The 17,333-nt window shown below is 35.9% G+C and overlaps 1 protein-coding gene across 19 annotated transcripts in view; it reads left to right on the forward strand.

The window, feature by feature from the left end:
- LOC150064222 (uncharacterized) overlaps positions 1-17,333 on the forward strand; it is a 143,378-nt gene that overhangs the window by 34,599 nt on the left and 91,446 nt on the right. Inside the window, exons 3-5 of one of the 19 annotated variants that reach the window (XM_090331628.1) lie at positions 13,878-13,911; positions 15,318-15,407; positions 16,053-16,147. The exons of the other annotated variants lie outside the window; for them this stretch is intronic. Of the exons in view, the coding sequence (XP_090187754.1) occupies positions 13,878-13,911; positions 15,318-15,407; positions 16,053-16,066 (138 nt within the window). The 3' untranslated portion in view covers positions 16,067-16,147. The remainder of the gene's footprint in view (positions 1-13,877; positions 13,912-15,317; positions 15,408-16,052; positions 16,148-17,333) is intronic. 19 annotated transcript variants of the gene reach the window in all.

Here is a 17,333-nt window from a genome sequence, read left to right on the forward strand (position 1 = left end):
CTCCCCTATGACCCAGCAATTCCACTACTTGGCATTTACCCAACCATCCAGAAACAAGGGCATACTAAATCCACTAGCACAACAATGTTCATTGCAGCACTATTCACCATAGCAAAGATATGGAACCAACCTAGATGTCCCTCAGTTGATGAGTGGATCAACAAGTTGTGGTATTTGTACACAATGGAATTCTATGCTGTTGTCAGAAAGAATGACATCGCCCCATTTGTTAGGAAATGGAAAGACTTAGAAAAAATCATATTAAGTGAAGTAAGCCAGACTCAAAGGAACTTAGACTCAATGGTTTCTCTCATTCATCATAATCAGTAGAAACCTTGGGCTCTACTAGCAGAGATCTGCAATAGAGCAAAATCTTGATACATAAGGCCATATAGTATGAAGCTAATTGAAAGGACCTCCAGGATATTGAAACAAAAGCCATATAATGAATGATTGTTGTCCTTAATGTACTATGTTGTCTCTCATCTCCTTTGCTGTCCCTTGGTTATCTCATATTGTTATAGTATCTCATTTTGTTATCTGATATATTGAATTTATTTGTATTTGGTTATTTGAAATTTGATAGGGAAGGGGGGAAAACCAAGACGGGTGGGGGGTGTGGGGGGGAGGGAAATGGGTACCAAGACATGTGAAAGGGTATCAATGTATGTGAATTAATGCACCTTCTATCTGGCAAATATCATGTAACCCTTTTACTAATTACAATAAAAAAAACTGCCTCTGTCTACTTTCAACACAGAGGAAAAGATGGAAGAATTCAAAGCAATTTTTAGTTCTGGAATGTCAGAGAAGTAAATAGATACTGGCAATTGCATAGAATTTTGTGAGAACAGTCCCTTGAGCATGTTTATAAAACATTAGAGTTACAAAGAATGAGCAGGGTGGCAGGTAGTATATGGAGAGTGGGCTAAAGTGCTTGAAGCAGAAATAAAAAAATATACTCAATTGTCCAGAAACAAGGACATACTAAATGCACTAGCACAACGATGTTCATTGCAGCACCATTTACCATAGCAAAAATATGGAACCAACCCAGATGTCCCTCAGTTGATGAGTGGATCAACAAAATGTGTATTTATACACAGTGGAATTCTATGTTGCTGTCAGAAAGAATTTACAGTGTCCTATTTGTAAGGAAATGAAAAGACAGAAAAATTCATATTAAGTGAAGTGAGCCAGACTCAAGAGAACATAGGCTCAATGTTTTCCCTCATTTGTCATAATCAGTAGAAACCTTGGGTCCTCCTAGCAGAGGTTTATAATAGAACAAAATCTAGATACATAAGGCCATATAGTATGACATTAAATGAAAGGACCTCCAGGATATAGAAACAAAAGCCATATAATGAGTGATTGTTGTCCTTAAGGTACTATGTTATCTCTCATCTCTTTTGCTGTCCCTTGGTTATCTCATATTGTTACAGTATTTTACCTTGTTATCTGATATATTGTATATATGTGTATTTGGTTATTTGAAATAGGATAGGGAAGGGAGGAAAACAAGATGAGGGGTTGGGGTGGAGGCAGGGAAATGGGGACCAAGACATGAGAAAGGGTATCAATGTATGTGAAGTAATGAACCTTCTATCTGGTGAATATAATGTAACCCTTCTATTAATTACAATAAAAATATATGAAAAAAAATAGAAACAGCTTTATGAAGAATAGGCTTAGATATTTTTCTGAAAGATTTCACCTTTTCTTTTCCTTTATAAACAGGTGGCACACCTATGAGGTATGTTCTTCCTTGTTCTAACAGGAAATGTAACGTACATGTTTTTAAAAAAATGGTGCATTTATCCCAAGAGCCCCAAATGATATATAATTTTTATATTTATAAGATGAATGACAACTGTAATATACAATTTTTAAATATCAGTAATGATTTGAAAAAAATTTTGGAATAAACTGATCACATAGAAATATATTGAATTAATTAACAACTTACATGAATCTGGGTCATGAGACATGTCATAGACATGTCGAGTGACCTGTTTTGTTTGTTTGTTTGTTTGTAATTTCACTTAAAAAATTTGCACTTGGTAGGCTTGCCAGAAATGTCATAAGTCTTCTTGAGATTTTGTGATATCAGTCTGCCTATAAATGCATTGATTTGTTTAATTTGAATTATTTTTTGTTGACTATGAGTCTTGAGTTCAGGACCTGGGAGGGCTTGAACACTAGCTCACGGCCAGTACTCTACCATTTTGTTTTTTGTGGATCTTGGGGCTTGAGCTTGGCCTAGATGCTGTCCCTGAGCTCTTCAGCTCCAGGCTACCACCCTACCCTTGAGCAAAGTCCCACTTCTCATTTTCTAGAGGATAATTGGAGATAAGAGTCTCAGGTCCTTTTGTGCTTGGGCTGGCTTTGAACCTTGATCCTCAGATCTCAGCCTCCGAGTAGCAAGGATTACAGGTGTGAGCCATTTAGCCTGGCCTCTACCACTTTTAAGCCACAGCACCACTTCTAGTATTCTTGTGGTTAATTGGAGACAAGAGTCTCACAGACTTTACTGCTTAGGCTGGCTTTGAACAGGGATCCCCAGATCTCAGTGTGTTGAATAGCTAAGGTTACAAGTGTGAGCCAAACAGATATGGGCTCATTCCTTTTTTTTTTTTTTTGTCATTCCTGGGGCTTGGATTCAGGGCCTGAGCACTGTCCTTGGGCCACAGCACCATGGAAAACCTCAAGAAAAAGCATTTACGGCATTTTCTGAGTATGTGGTACCAAGGAATCGAACTCAGGGCGCTTAATGCATGCTACCACTAGGCTATGCTCCTGGCCTTCTTTATTATTTTACTCCTTTTATCACTTTTCTTCTCTCTCTCTCTCTCTCTCTCTCTCTCTCTCTCTCTCTCTCTCTCTCTCTCTCTCTCTCTCTCTCTTTCTGCCATGGGACTTGCACCCAGGACCTGGGTACTGTCGCTGAGCTTTTTTGGCTCAAGGCTACTAGTGATCTAGCACTTTGAGCCACAGTGCCATTTCCAGTTTTCCGGTAGTTAATTGGAGATAAGAGTCTCCAATATTCAACAAGAAATGCAGTCACTACCTTACATAAGTAACTGTAACCCTCTGTATGTCACCCTGACAATAAAATTAAATTAAAAAAATAAAGATTAAAAAAAAATCTTCAAGATATTCCTGCCCAGTCTGGCTTCAAAAATGTAATCCTCAGATTTCAGCTTCCTGGGTAGCGTGAATCATTGGCACCTGGTTTATGTTGCTTTCTACTATTACTCCTATATGAGTTTGTCTTAGAATTTGTATTTTCTGAAATAGTTATTGGCATTTGGACAAACCTGACAAGAGAGTACCGATAGGAGAATCTCACTGTGGAAATCATCTTCATGTAATATGTTTACATAAATCTTGCTGATAATGCAAGTGGTGGTGAATCCATTTTAAAGTGTTCAAGGGAAGTGTTGAATTACTTTCTTTTTTTTTTTTTTTTTTGCCAGTCCTGGACTTGAGCTCAGGGCCTGAGCACTGTCCTTGGATTTTCTCAAGGCTAGAGCTCTACCACTTGAGCCTCAGCAACACTTCCGGCTTTTTTGTATGTATGTGGTACCGAGGAATTGAACCCGGGTCTTTGTGATGCTAGGCAAGCACTTTAACCACTAGGCCAAACTCCAGGCCCTGAATTACTTTCTTAAATAGTCTTGGTTTATATGTCTTTACACCATCTGGATCCCACTGCAATTGTTGGATGATCCATTTGTCTGCCTGGTAGGGTCATGGGAAAATAAATTGATCTTAATAAACTAAGTTCCTCTTAACTTTTTCCTCATTATTTAGACTAAAATTATATTTATAGACACTAAGTCTGAAAGTATTGATACTAGGAATTTTATGAATGGAAAATGGAATGTATTTTCATTAAAAAGTTTTACTTCCCATTATTTTATTTTAATACTGTTAAAGAAGCTTTTGTTTTGTTAGTCAGATTTATTGGCATTTTCATCTTGGTTGTTAGGAAAGATGTGAGTCTGAAATGAGGAGACTCAGAATAGGAAAACCATCAGCTGCTGTATTAGAAAACCTGAGTTGGTATATTCATTTTATTATTATTATTGGCTTCTTCATCTATAAAAATAGGAATTATATTACCTTGGAGTTACTGTGAAATGCTTATAAGATAATAATTTTGAGGGTACCTTATAAACCACAAAGCATATAAAGTATTGAAATTTTAAGCAATGACATTTTTTCATATATTTTTAATTTTAATTAATAGAAGGGTTACATTATATTCACCAGATAGAAGGTGCATTACTTCACAAACATTGATACCTTTTCTCATGTCTTGGTCCCCATTTCCTTCCCTTCACCCTAACCCCCCATCTTGTTTTTCCCCCTTCCCTATCCTATTTCAAATAACCAAATAAGCATATCATATATATATATATATATCAGATAACAAGGTGAAATACTGTAACAATATGAGATAACCAAGGGACAGCAAAAGAGATGAGAGATAACATAGTACATTAAGGACAACAATCACTCGTTATATGGCTTTTGTTTCTATATCCTGGAGGTCCTTTCATTTAGTGAATGACATTATTTTTATTTGTATTTATGGTAAGTTATTTTCTGAAGGGTGTGTTTTGAAGCAGGAGGTTATATTTTATGTTTCCATCTTTTTTCACTTCAGTTTTCTCTTTATAAAATGAGAGTGTGTTCATAATGTGTATGGTGCATGGGTTATAAAAATTAAACTAGGCCGGGAGTTTGGCCTAGGGGTAGAGTGCTTGCCTAGCATGCACCAAGACCCGGGTTCGATTCTTCGGTACCACATACATAGAAAAAGCCAGAAATGGTGCTGTGGCTTAAGTGGCGGAGTGCTGGCCTAGAGGAAAAAGCCCAAGGACACTGCTCAGGCCCTGCGTTCAAGCCTCAGGACTAACAAAAAAATAAAAATTAAACCAGCAAATCTATGTAAAGAACTTCTAATATTATCCAGCATGGTCCAAGTGTGATTGTTGTCATTTTCAACCAGCACCATTGTTGTTCTTAGATTAAGAAAAAGAGCTCTGTTCCTAAGTTAAAATCTACATCTGTCATTTGTCATTGGCTGCCTTTCTGTGAAGTTTCTAGGCATTTTTTTCTTTTTTCTTTTTTTTTAGTGCTGAACATATATTTAAATGAAACAGTCATCTTGACCTAAACCTCACATGGTACTTGTTTCAAATAATATATATTCAAAATATATTGCATACAGCATCTTGTGAAATTTAATTATATTTTGAATATAGTAAGGAAATTCAAAGACTCATCCTTTGAGTAATAAGTGACCCTTTGAAATATGATCACTTTCATATTTTGAAACTGTCAGAGTTTAAATGGGTAATCTGGCTACATTTGTATTTATGAATAGTTTGTGACAATTAATTAATTAGTCTATTTGAAAGGAATCATCAAAATGATCAAAGCAGCAGCCTTGAGGGATTATTCAAATGTGCTGGAGATAATTGATTTAATCAAGTAGCTTCTTCAGGTAAATACACAGTGTGAGTCAAGTCTGGCAGGAACAAACATGAATCCTAAAAACATGAATGAAGAAAATCTGTGTGATTTTCTGTGTGTGTGTGTGTGTGTGTGTGTGTGTGTGTGTGTGTGTGTGTGTGTACAGTAGTTGGAATCAACATGTAATACTTGGGTTAAATGCAATGCTTCTTTCTTACTTCAGTGCAACCCTTGAGTTATATCTCTTGAAGTTCAAGTACGATTGCTTTCATATTTTGTGTGCTACCATTTTGATGAAGTGCACAGTACCAATTAAATCATTGGTGGTTACTACATAATCCAATACTGATTTCAAGTAGTCAAATTTTGTACTTTTGGCTTCATTACAAGAATCTGAGGCTCATCATTTCTGTGACAACTCAAGGTCAGATGACAGGGATATGTCTTGCCAAGCTGTTCCCTTGAAATAAACAGGCTGTTTGTAAACAGGATAGCTTAACAATCTCTGACAAGATTTCAAGTTCACAAAGTATAAGACAGCTGGGCAAAAGGTCAAAGGTGAAAGGTAATAAGCCATTTTGGGCCCATTCTTTAGTGCAGCCTTTGGCTGCCTTTCAGGCTGAGGTCTTGGAAGTACTTCACACAAAGGCCTTCTGCCAACACTACTGAGAGTTGGCTCAGGGAGCATTCTCTTACAAAATCCTCTCCTCTCTCCATGTTGTAGTGACTAAAACTTAGTTTTATTTAAAACTAAATATAGAAATTAAACTACCAAATACATTTAGATATTATATAAAATAAAATTTAAATGTCTTTTACTTTTAGGGATAGAGGTTCAGACATGGAATTTAGGAAGAGAAATTCTTGCAGAATACATTTTAGAAAAAAGGAAACAGAGCTGGACACTGATGATGTAGGTTTGTAATCCTAGCTACTCAGGAGGCTGAGATATGAGAATTGTGGTTTGACGCTAGTCTGGCCAGGAAATACTGTGAGACTCATCTCCAATTAACTATCAAAAAGCAAGAAATGGCTTTTTGGCTCAAGTGGTAGGCTTGCTAGCTTTGAGCCAAAAAGCTCAGGGGTGGCCAGGAATGTGGCCTAGTGGCAGAGTGCTTGCCTAACATGGAAGAAGCCCTGGGTTCTAGTCCTCCATACTACTTACACAGAAAAAGCCACAAGACTGGCACAACAACTACAACAACAACAACAACAACTACACAAAAAGCTCAGGGACAGCATCTAGGGGCTAGGTAGACACTGAGTTCAAGCTTCAGGATCACTTTGGGGAAAAAAAGAAAAAGAAATTAATGTAACATAGAATATTAAACCATGGGCAAAAAACACTAGGCCAATTGAAGATTTTGAAGACAGGAAGTATATCTTTGTTCCAGCTAAGCTGCCTGTTGAAGTCCACATGGTCTATCCAGAGATTTTAATTGAGAGGCTCATTTATTAGTCTATGCTGTGAAATTGAGTGTTGAGATTTTTCGGTGTATTATTAAGAAAAAGGGCAAAACGAGGCTTCCTCAAGATTTCTTGTCTTCCTGTAGATGCAGCTATTCTTGTTGAGGTAGGAATTCATTTCCAGAGTAGAACATGCAAAGTAAATGTTAGATTTGTTTTTTTCTAACACTAAATCTGAGGGTGAAAGGACTTCCTAGCTATTGTTACATGCTTGGGTGACTTACTATTTTTTCCCTCTCTCCCCTGTTTGGGAATACTGCTACAGAATTACTAATGTGTGTCTTGGTCAATTGGTATATTCCCCCTCCCCCCAGATTTGTGAATGAAGATGTAGGGCACTGGGATATATTTTCCCGCTTTACACAAGATGTTACTATGCAGTCTAGTCTTTCTCAGTCTCCCAATCCTCACGTTATTGCCTTCTAAATGGTGGGATTACAAATGTGCATCCACATGACAAGCTAGAAAACAAAGTAGAAAGAAAAGTAAGATAAGGGACAATGAAAAGGCGAGGAAAGAACCATTCCCAAACACATACTATGATCATGAATAATTTAACTGTAAACATAGATTCTATTTTTTTTCTTTCTGGTCCAGAGGCTTGATTTCAGGGCCTACATGCTACTCCTGAGCTGTATTGCTCAAGGTTAGCACTCTACCATTTAAACAGTTTCACTTACTCCTCCTCCTCCTCCTCCTCCTCCTCCTCCTCCTCCTCCTCCTCCTCCTCTTCTTCTTCTTGTTTTTGTTTTTTGGATTGTTCTTTGGGATTCTTGTATTTATAAAGAAATTGATGCAATGACTAGAAAAGTGAACACATTTCATTAGGAAATGACTTCCTAGAAATGAAACCAAAGCATGGAGTTTAGATGATGATCAGTGAGAGGCTGGCTTTGTCTCTCCTAGTGGGGATACAGATGGGAAAGAGGTACTTTCCATTACAGAATGATTTCCTTTATCTTCTTGGAACTATTAAACACATTCCTGTGGTTTTTGTGAACAGAACTGAGGATATATCTTCATTCTCAATCATTTTGTTTTTGTCTATTTTCTCCAGTAAAGCTTAGAAGAAAATATTTCCTTCAGTTCTGAGTATTTACCATAATTTTCCTTTTTCTGAATACCTTGATATTCTGAACACTGCTACAATATGAGGATTGAACTTTTGGCAGAGAGGATTTTATTTTTGTTTTTGTTTTTTTAAACAGGAAAGTTTTTTTTATTTAATAACTGATTTCCAACTAGACTGGACAATTATAAAATGGCAACTTTTTAAAAGTATATTCAAAAATCTTAGGTAGATATTACTTCTGTTTCAAAAGTAAAAGTTCCTAAAGAAAAATCTAATTTAAGAGGCCAGGAGTTTGGCCTAGTGGTAGAGTGCTTGCCTAGCATGTATGAAGACCTAGGTCAATTTTCAGAGGAGACAACTAACCCAGCATGCTTTGTTTGCCCCATTCTCCATGGCTTTTACTCCAATAACATTGTTATCATTCTTCCTTTGCTACCTGGAATCAGAGAGAAAGCCTTGGTGAACAATGTCTTCCTCTCTAGAGTTCTAAGGTGAAAGGCCAGAAGATCAGTGGCCAAATCAGAAACTCTAGTTGCTGACAGAGAAATCTTCAGTTGAAAGCAATGAGTAAGCTGGGCCCCAGTGGCTCATGCCTCTAATCCTGGCTACCCAGGAGGCTGAAATTTGAGGATTGTGGGTTTCAAGCTAGCTGAGGCAGGAAACTCTGTGAGATTCTTATCTCCAATAAATTACTCAAAAAAGCCACCAGTGGCATTGTGTCTCAAGTGATAGAGCACTTGCCTAGAGCAAAAGAAGCTCAAAGACAGTGGCCAGATCCAGTGGTCAAGCCCCAGGACAGGGAAAAAAATGCTAATCACCATGTCCAAACCAAGTTGTAGGTCAGGGCAGGCTTTCCACTACAAATACGAAGTGTAGAAATTAAATTTGTGTCTTTTATGATTAATGTTTTGGAAAACTTTTTAACGTGTTTCAGATCTTTTTCTCCTCTCCTCCCCTCCCTTTCCTCTCTTCTCCTTTTCTCCCCTCTCCTCAATTTCTTGGAGTTCATTTCCATAGTATTATTTTGCACAATCATTTGCATACACCAAATGGAATCTTTGTGATCTGCTTTTATGAATATCCTCCTTTGGTCTCATTGTGTGAGCGTCTAGAGACCTGTATAATTTATCATGACCCTATGTATCTTTTTTTTTTTACTTGTAGATTTATAGCCACATTCTAATTACCACAAATGATGGAAACCACACAACCTATGTTCCTTTGGGCATGGTTTACTTCACTTAGTATATTTTTTTTCCATTTTCTCATTAATGTTACAATATCATTCTTTCTGATGAAAGAATAGAATTCCAGTGTTTTTGGAGTGATTCAATTTTTTGAGCTGTTGCTATATTTTAGATATGAGGCCTTTGTCCGTTGTATGGTTGGTGAAGATCTTCTCCCACTCCGTAGGCTTCCGAATTTACTAGCTATGTCCTTTGCCATACAAAAGCTCTGCAGTTTAATGCAGTCCCACTTATCCAGCCTTTCTCTGATTTGTTGTGATTCTTGGTCCTTATTAAGAAAGTTTCGACCTGTGCCAAGGAGGCCTAGTGTATCTCCTATTCCTTCTTGTAAAGTTTTCAGTGTGTCAGCTTTTACCTCCAGATCTTTGATCCATTTGGAGTTATTTCTAGTACAGGGTGACAAAGAAGGATCCAACTTTAGTTTTCTGCAGGTGCTTAACCAGTTGTGCCAGAACAACTTTTGAAGAGGCTATTTTTCTTCTATTCTATTTTTTTGGCTCCCTTGTCAAAGATTAGGTGGCCATAGGTCTGTGGTTTAATATCTGTCTGGGTCTTCAGTTCTATTCCATTTGTCTTCAGGCCTGTTCTTGTGCCAGTATCAAGCTGTTTTGATAAGTATAGCTCTGTAATAGAGTCTAAAGTTTGGTATTGAAATTCCTCCTGCACTGTTCTTTCTGCTAAGAAGTGTTTTTGCTATAATTGAATCACTCCAAAACTAATCTCCAAAGTAACAACCATCCCATTAAAAAATGGGCCAAAGACTTAAAGAGAGTCTTCTCTGAAGAAGAAACAAAAATGGCCTATAGACACATGAAGAAATGCTCAACATCTCTGGTCATAAAACAAATACAAATCAAAACAACGCTAAGATTCCACCTCACTCCAGTTAGAATGGCCAGGATCAGGAAAACTAATAACAACAGATGCTGGAGGGGATGTGGCCAAGAGGGATCACTACTACACTGTTGGTGGGAGTGCAAAGTCGTTCAACCACTATGGAAAGCAGTATGGCAGTTACTCAAAAGAATAAACATAGAGCTTCTCTATGACCCAACAATTTCACTACTTGGCATTTACCCAACCATCCAGAGACTAGGGCATACTAATTCCATTAGCACAACAATGTTCATTGCAGCATTATTCACCATAGCAAAGATGTGGAACCAACCTAGATGTCCCTCTGTTGATGAATGGATCAACAAGATGTGTATTTGTACACAATGGAATTCTATGCTGCTGTCAGAAAGAATGACATTGCCCCATTTGTTAGGAAATGGAAAGACTTAGAAAAAAATCATATTAAGTGAAGTAAGCCAGACTCAAAGGAACTTAGGCTCAATGGTTTCCCTCATTCATCATAATCAGTAGAAACAGTGGGCTCTACTAGCAGAGATTTGCAATAGAGCAAAACCTTGATACATAAGGCCATATAGTATAACGCTAATTGAATGAACCTCTAGGATATTGAAACAAAAGCCATATAATGAATGATTGTTGTTGTTCAGGTACTATGTTATCTCTCATCTCTTTTGCTGTCCCTTGGTTATCTCATATTGTTACAGTATCTCACTTTGTTATCTGATATATTGGATATATTTGTATTTGGTTACTTGAAATTGGATAGGGAAGGGGGGAAAACCAAGATGGGGGGGAGGGTAATGGGGACCAAGACATGAGGAAGGGTATCAATGTATGTGAATTAATGCACCTTCTATCTGGTAAATATCAGGTAACCCTTTTATTAATTACAATAAAAATATTTTTTTTTAAAAAAAGAAAGATTAGAATTCCATTGTGCATATATACCACATTTTCTTGATCCATTCATCCACTGAGGGCCAAGTTGGACTATCTTGGCTATGGTAAACAATGCTGGAGTGAACATTGTGCTGTTAGCTTTAGTTGTTAATTATTTAAAATTGATTATAGGGTTTATATAAGCATACAACAAGTCAATCTATGTAAAAGCAGTTTGAAAATCATAATAAAACTTATTACAGAGACAAGCTGTTATTTTTCCAAGTAAAACGTAGTGACTATTTGTAAAAAAAAAGTAAAGGAAAATATTCCTAATTTTAATAGCACACTAATATATATTAAATACTGTATGTTGAATGTCATTATATATATAATTAGCAGTGCATGGCTTAATCTTAAACCTTTAATAAAGAACTTTCCTTCTTTTTTATTTTACCTTAATCAGTAATAGCAACTGATTTATCAACTGTCATTTACATTATTGAGAAAGTAATAGTCGTTACCATTACTAATCCAGGCTAGTTAGCATTTCTTAAAAAACTATAAGTATATGTACATATACTTATAATAGAAACATGGATATCTATATACTTTAGTTATTCACATTTTATTTTGAAGTGCACTAAACAAATAATAAGAACTATCATTCAGCTCATCTTTACTAAGACTTGGGTATTTTAAGGGCATGAATTAGTTATATAGCCTCACTCTGTAAATTCATAAAAAGTATTGAACATTGGAAATTCATGCTATTGACTTTTACTTTTCTGAGTGTTTAGAGCATACAAAAGAGAAAAAATATTTATGAGTATTACTATTTTATCTTTTTATTGATGAATACTTGATTTTATAATTTTTATTCTTCTTTTGGAAAAAGAAATAAAAACAACAGTTTTGTTAAAAAAATGAACCCACTTCAAACACATAGGACTTTATATATTGCCTTCACGTAGCTTTTGCTCATATAAGCCATTTCTTTTAAGTTAAAAAAGAGAATTTATTTGACTCTTTGGAGTCTTAATCATATCTGGTGCTACTCTTTAACATATTCTTGGCATTTATAATCTGAGAATATGGTTCCAGAATATTGCTTTTGCATGCAGGCCAAGCATTCTACATTACTGCAACTCTACCTTTCTTCTTGTTGATCATTATTCACTCAACATAAATTTTAATTAAATACATAAAAATAATGTTAAATACATGAGTGTAGTCAGGCACTGGTAGCTCATGCTTATAATCCTATGACCTCAGATGGCTGACACTTGATAATCACATTTGAAGCCATCCTCCACCTGAAAATCCATGAGACTCTTACCTTTAGTTAACCAGTAAAAAGCTACAAGTGTAACTAGCCTTGAGTGAAAAATCTAAAGGATAATGTGCACACCCTGATTTTAAGCCATAGTAATGTCATAAAATGAACAATGAAAAATTAATATAACAGATTTATTTTCTTTGATTTTATTAAAATTTAAATGACAAGTCTTTTAAGAAACTTTCCTCTTGGAGATTGATTATGTGGTACTGACTGCTGTTTCAGGTGCACGTGGCACCATTATTTAGGAAGAGCAGAATACAGAAGCATTCATTAAACAAAAATGTGGGGATTAACCCAAACAAATCCTTATCCAAGCTTAAAAAGATACAGAAGCAAACAACTATGCTTGACTAATAAAAACTAAAAGAGAATCAAACAACCTTTAGTTTTGCATGAAATTATTATGATATGTATACATTTCAGTTTTTCAATAGATAGGAGATACTTTTCTTTTTTATGATTTACATGATATTTACAAAGATTTATATATGACTATAAATAAGTAGTGAACATTGATTTGCCTCTTTAAAACCCCATTTTTTCCTAACCTTGAGACTCTAGCTGCAGTAATGCTCAATTTGTCTCTCCTTAAATAGAAAAGAATTTTAAAAACCTCTACTAGGAAAAATTTCAATTTGTACTGAGTCATCTTGGATGAGTAATATTCCAGAAATTCTTTCTCTTAGTTTAGATTTCTTAAATGTTATTTTGTCTAATTTTTCCAACACAGTATATTATACTTTAAATGTTATGTTAAACAAAATATGTAGTAGCAGTTGTTTCTTTCTTACAAAAGATTACGCGTTTCTTGCATTAAAGAAATGGATATTAGGCTTATGCATTGTGGCATAGACACAGAAAATGGCCTGGAGGACTCCAGGGTTGAGAGAAGCCTGGCTAACATAGCAAGATCCAATCTCAAAAAAACAAAAAGGAAAAGGAAAAAAAGAATGGACATTCAATGTATATATATATATATTACCATTGGATATTTCCTTTTATGTTAAGCCTTAAGAATTATGGGGTAACAATAACAGAGGTAGGGTTTCTAACCTACCTGTCTGAGTACAAAGAATTGCTTTAAAGATTCCTCATTAGATAGTTTTAATATACATTATCTTGTATATGTTTCTATTTCCTATATGTGATCTGACTGGTTTTTTATTAGAAAGGACAATATTGAAATAGAAATTAAGGGTCATTTCAGCAAGATAAAAATTTAAATATATATTTTTTCTAACCCCATGAGTATGAATATATATCACAATGCTATTGTTTTAATGATTTACACTGTAGAAACATACCAAACATTCACTTTAATAGGTAGATATGAATTTGGCCAAAAGTAATGAGAAAGAAATTAATATGTTCCACTCAATGCATTTGCCCTAGAATAGATGCGAGATCTGAATCTACTGTGCCTGTCAATCTCAGTTCCTTTATGCATGCTGGGCTGAGTGTTGCATGTTTGTTGATTTAACGATATGTACAAGATTTAATGATATGTATCTTTTTGTTTGTGCAGCTGGGGATTGATTTCATGGCTTTGAGCATGCTGGGTAAGTGCTCTGCCACTGAACTAAATATTCCTCAGCCCAATATACATATTTTTTTAAAAAGTAATATATAAAAATACAAATCAATTAATTTTTCTGATACTCAACCAAAGGAAAAAGAAGGAATTTCTTGTCAAACATTGTCAATATCTTATGCATGAAACTGTAACCCCTCTGTACATCACCTTGACACTTCAGCATGTCATTTTTCTGACCAAAGCCAAATATACTGGCTTGGTTGTTTTCATAGTTGAAGATTGAGCCCAGGGCCTCATGCATGCTAGGCAATGTCATGATTTCTATAGTGTGCCAACTTTAGATACTAAAGCCTTAGAGAGGCTACTAAACGGTGATGATTTTCTTGTTTAATGATAAAAAAATTAATAGTCCCAAAGACCATGTCACTGTTTTAAAACTGCTAGAATTCAGCAGCCTGTACCAGGCTAACCTCTCTGATGTATATTTAGGGAGCTTGAAGGAGCACAAAACTGGGATTATGAAACAGCTTTGATATCAATCCCCTTTCATCTCAGTCCAGAACCTGTACTGCTACTGCACAATTTTGTTGTTTCCAGATACTGTCCAAAGAGCTTTCAAAATAGTAATCATCTAATCTTTCCTCTTGTATAATTGATAGTAAATACTTGAGGTGTAACTTAGCTATTTCTAGCAGGTGATTTTTTTTGGTCTTAAATTTCTAGACTGACATGATGAAGTTACACGTGTAAACCTATAATAAACAGATTTACAGAATCTCAACCATACTGGGAGCTGGTGGTTCATGCCTGTAATCTTAGCTACTCAGGCAGCTGAGATTTGAGGATTGCAGTTCAAAGCCAGCCCGCGCACAAAAGAACCCGAGACTCTTATCTCCAATTAACCACTGGAAAATGGGAAGTAGTGCTGTGGTTCAAGGGGCAGGGTGATAGCCTTGAGCTGAAAAGTACAAGGACAGTGCCCAGGCCCAGGGTTCAAGCCCCACGACCCACAAAATAATTCATCCTTTAGTAGAGGGTCTACTGTCTTTTTGTACATGCCAAGCTTGAGTTTTCTGCTATTATAAGAACTTACACTTATTTTCAGGAGGAATACTCCCCAAGCAAGATTGGTAAGCTAGTTTATAAGAGAGACATATGTTTGCCAAATTAGTCTCTGCCGAGAAACAAAACCACTAGGCTCTACCTCTTTGTATGCTGAAGAATTGGCTGAGAAGTTTTAGAATCTTCTATAAGCAACCCCGAGGCCTTAGTAAGTGGTTGTTATATAATTTTACTCCTAATCCAAGGCTTGAGAAACAGGAAAGTTGATTGTGTACATCCAGGTCAAATGGTAGAATGAAGCCTGTATTCTGGTGCCAAGAGGCAGGAGGAAAATGTGATAAAATCCTTTGTCTATGTCTTTTTTTCAAGGCCTTCCATGGATAAGGTATGATCCAGGCACATCGGGGAGAATGAGCTACTTAATGAGTCTGCTGGCTCAATGCTTCTCTCTTCTTGAAAGTACGTGTAAGCAGACACTTTGTGGCACACTCAGGTTGCTACATACAATTCGTCAACCCATTAATTTAAATTCCATGTATGTTTTATGCAATGTGAGGGAACAACAAAAATACATTAAAAGTAACATAATTGTAGTAATTTCCTGCCATTTATACCTCATCCAGATACCTCCAAATCTTATGCTGGTTAATGAAAATGTCATACACAACTTCGAGGCTTTCTTCTCTGATCTAGATATTTATGATGCAGACTAAATGCAGAAGCTATGTGGATGAATAGTACAAAGAAGTCCCATTCTTTCACATGTTCTGTCTAGTCTATGATAAAGTGAAGGAAATAGAGAATAAATACATCTCTGACTAGTGTTTTTCTCATGTATTAGTTGAATTTTCCTTTCTTGTTAAAACCCTTCAATTGTTTATATAAAATGAAACATAAATATACATCAAAACTATGTATAAGTTTTGGGTTTTTGTAAGTCAGAAGCAGTCATTGAGTAAACAAACAGTTTGGGCTGTCTATAAGAAAATACAGTGAACGTTTAAATGTTGATTGTTAGACCCATTAATAGTAAGAGCTTATTTGAGAACTATGGATGATTGATTATGTATTTACTGTCTCCTCTCTTCTGTGTTTGTCTGGAAGGTGGAATCAGGTAGCAGTGAGGGAGTTTCAATTTCTGATGTTCAAACTTCTGGTACTTTGATACAAGTGGATCAGTGTCCTAAATACTATTTTGAGTGAGTATTTCAAAGAAGAAATGAAATTTGAGGAAAATTTCCAAACTTGAAAAAACTGGCATGAACCTAGAGACTGTCTAGTTTAGTTGCACAAAGAAGGAAAATCAATAATAAATAGAACAGAGAAAGTAAATACTGGTACTAGAAAGTTAATGAAAATCGTTCCTACTCCAGAGCAGTGCTAGTTTCAGTTTTTGAATGTTTTTTTTGTTAAGCAGTCCTACCTCATATGTCTCCATTTGTTTTACTTAGAATCTAGCTAAAATAACACAGTTTTGAATATCTTTCTTGGACATTTTAAAATTTATTGAAAAAATAAAGTTATGGCTGGGCGTTGTTGCCCATGCCCATAATCCTAGCTGCTCAGGAGGTGGAGATCTGAGGACTAAGTTTCAAAGCCAATGTAGGCACTAAAGATCGTAAGGCTCTTATTTTTTGTTAACCACTAGAAAACCCAAAAGTGGGACGGAGGCTCCAGAGGTAGCACAGTAGCCTTGAGCTGAAGAACTCAGGGATAGCGCCCAGGCCCAGAGTTGAAGCACCATGACCCCCCTCCCCACCACATACATATAATAGCATATAATACCTAATTCTTTTGTTCCATTCTATTTTTTTAAATTTATCTGAAATGTGTGTGTGTCGAGGTGTGTATGCTAGGACTGGCGCTTGAACTCAGGTCCTTACACTTTCACTCAATATTTTTTTGCTTGTATTTGGCAGTCTACAATTTGAATCAAGCCTCCATTTTGTTTTCTGTGGATGAGATAAGAGTCTCAAATATTTGCCTTCCCAGGCTTTGAACCTCAATCCTCAGATTTCAGCCAAATATTTGAGACTGTTATCCAAGTGAACCATTAATATGTTTTGTTAAATGACAAGTAACACATAACCTAAAGATTAAGAAAAGTGAGGGAAGGAGTAGGTTGAGAGGGATGAGTGAGAAGGCTGAAAGTGGTGACATTGATAATGTGACACTGAATTTATAAACTGCTTTGTTGAGTGATAAGTTCTTTGTACAACAATTAAAGATAATACAAATATTGAAATGAAAGACTATGCATAACATAATTGATCATCTAGGTTTCATAGGTAAGATAAAAGTTTACTTTAAGAATCTTTTTTAGGGGCTGGGAGTCTGGCCTAGTGGTAGAGTGCTTGCCTAGCATGCATGAAGACCCGGGTTTGA

Source organism: Megascapheus bottae, chromosome 4 (genome assembly GCF_031878675.1).
Source record: "Megascapheus bottae isolate mThoBot1 chromosome 4, mThoBot2.hap1, whole genome shotgun sequence".
NCBI classification, from domain to species: Eukaryota; Metazoa; Chordata; class Mammalia; order Rodentia; family Geomyidae; genus Megascapheus; species Megascapheus bottae.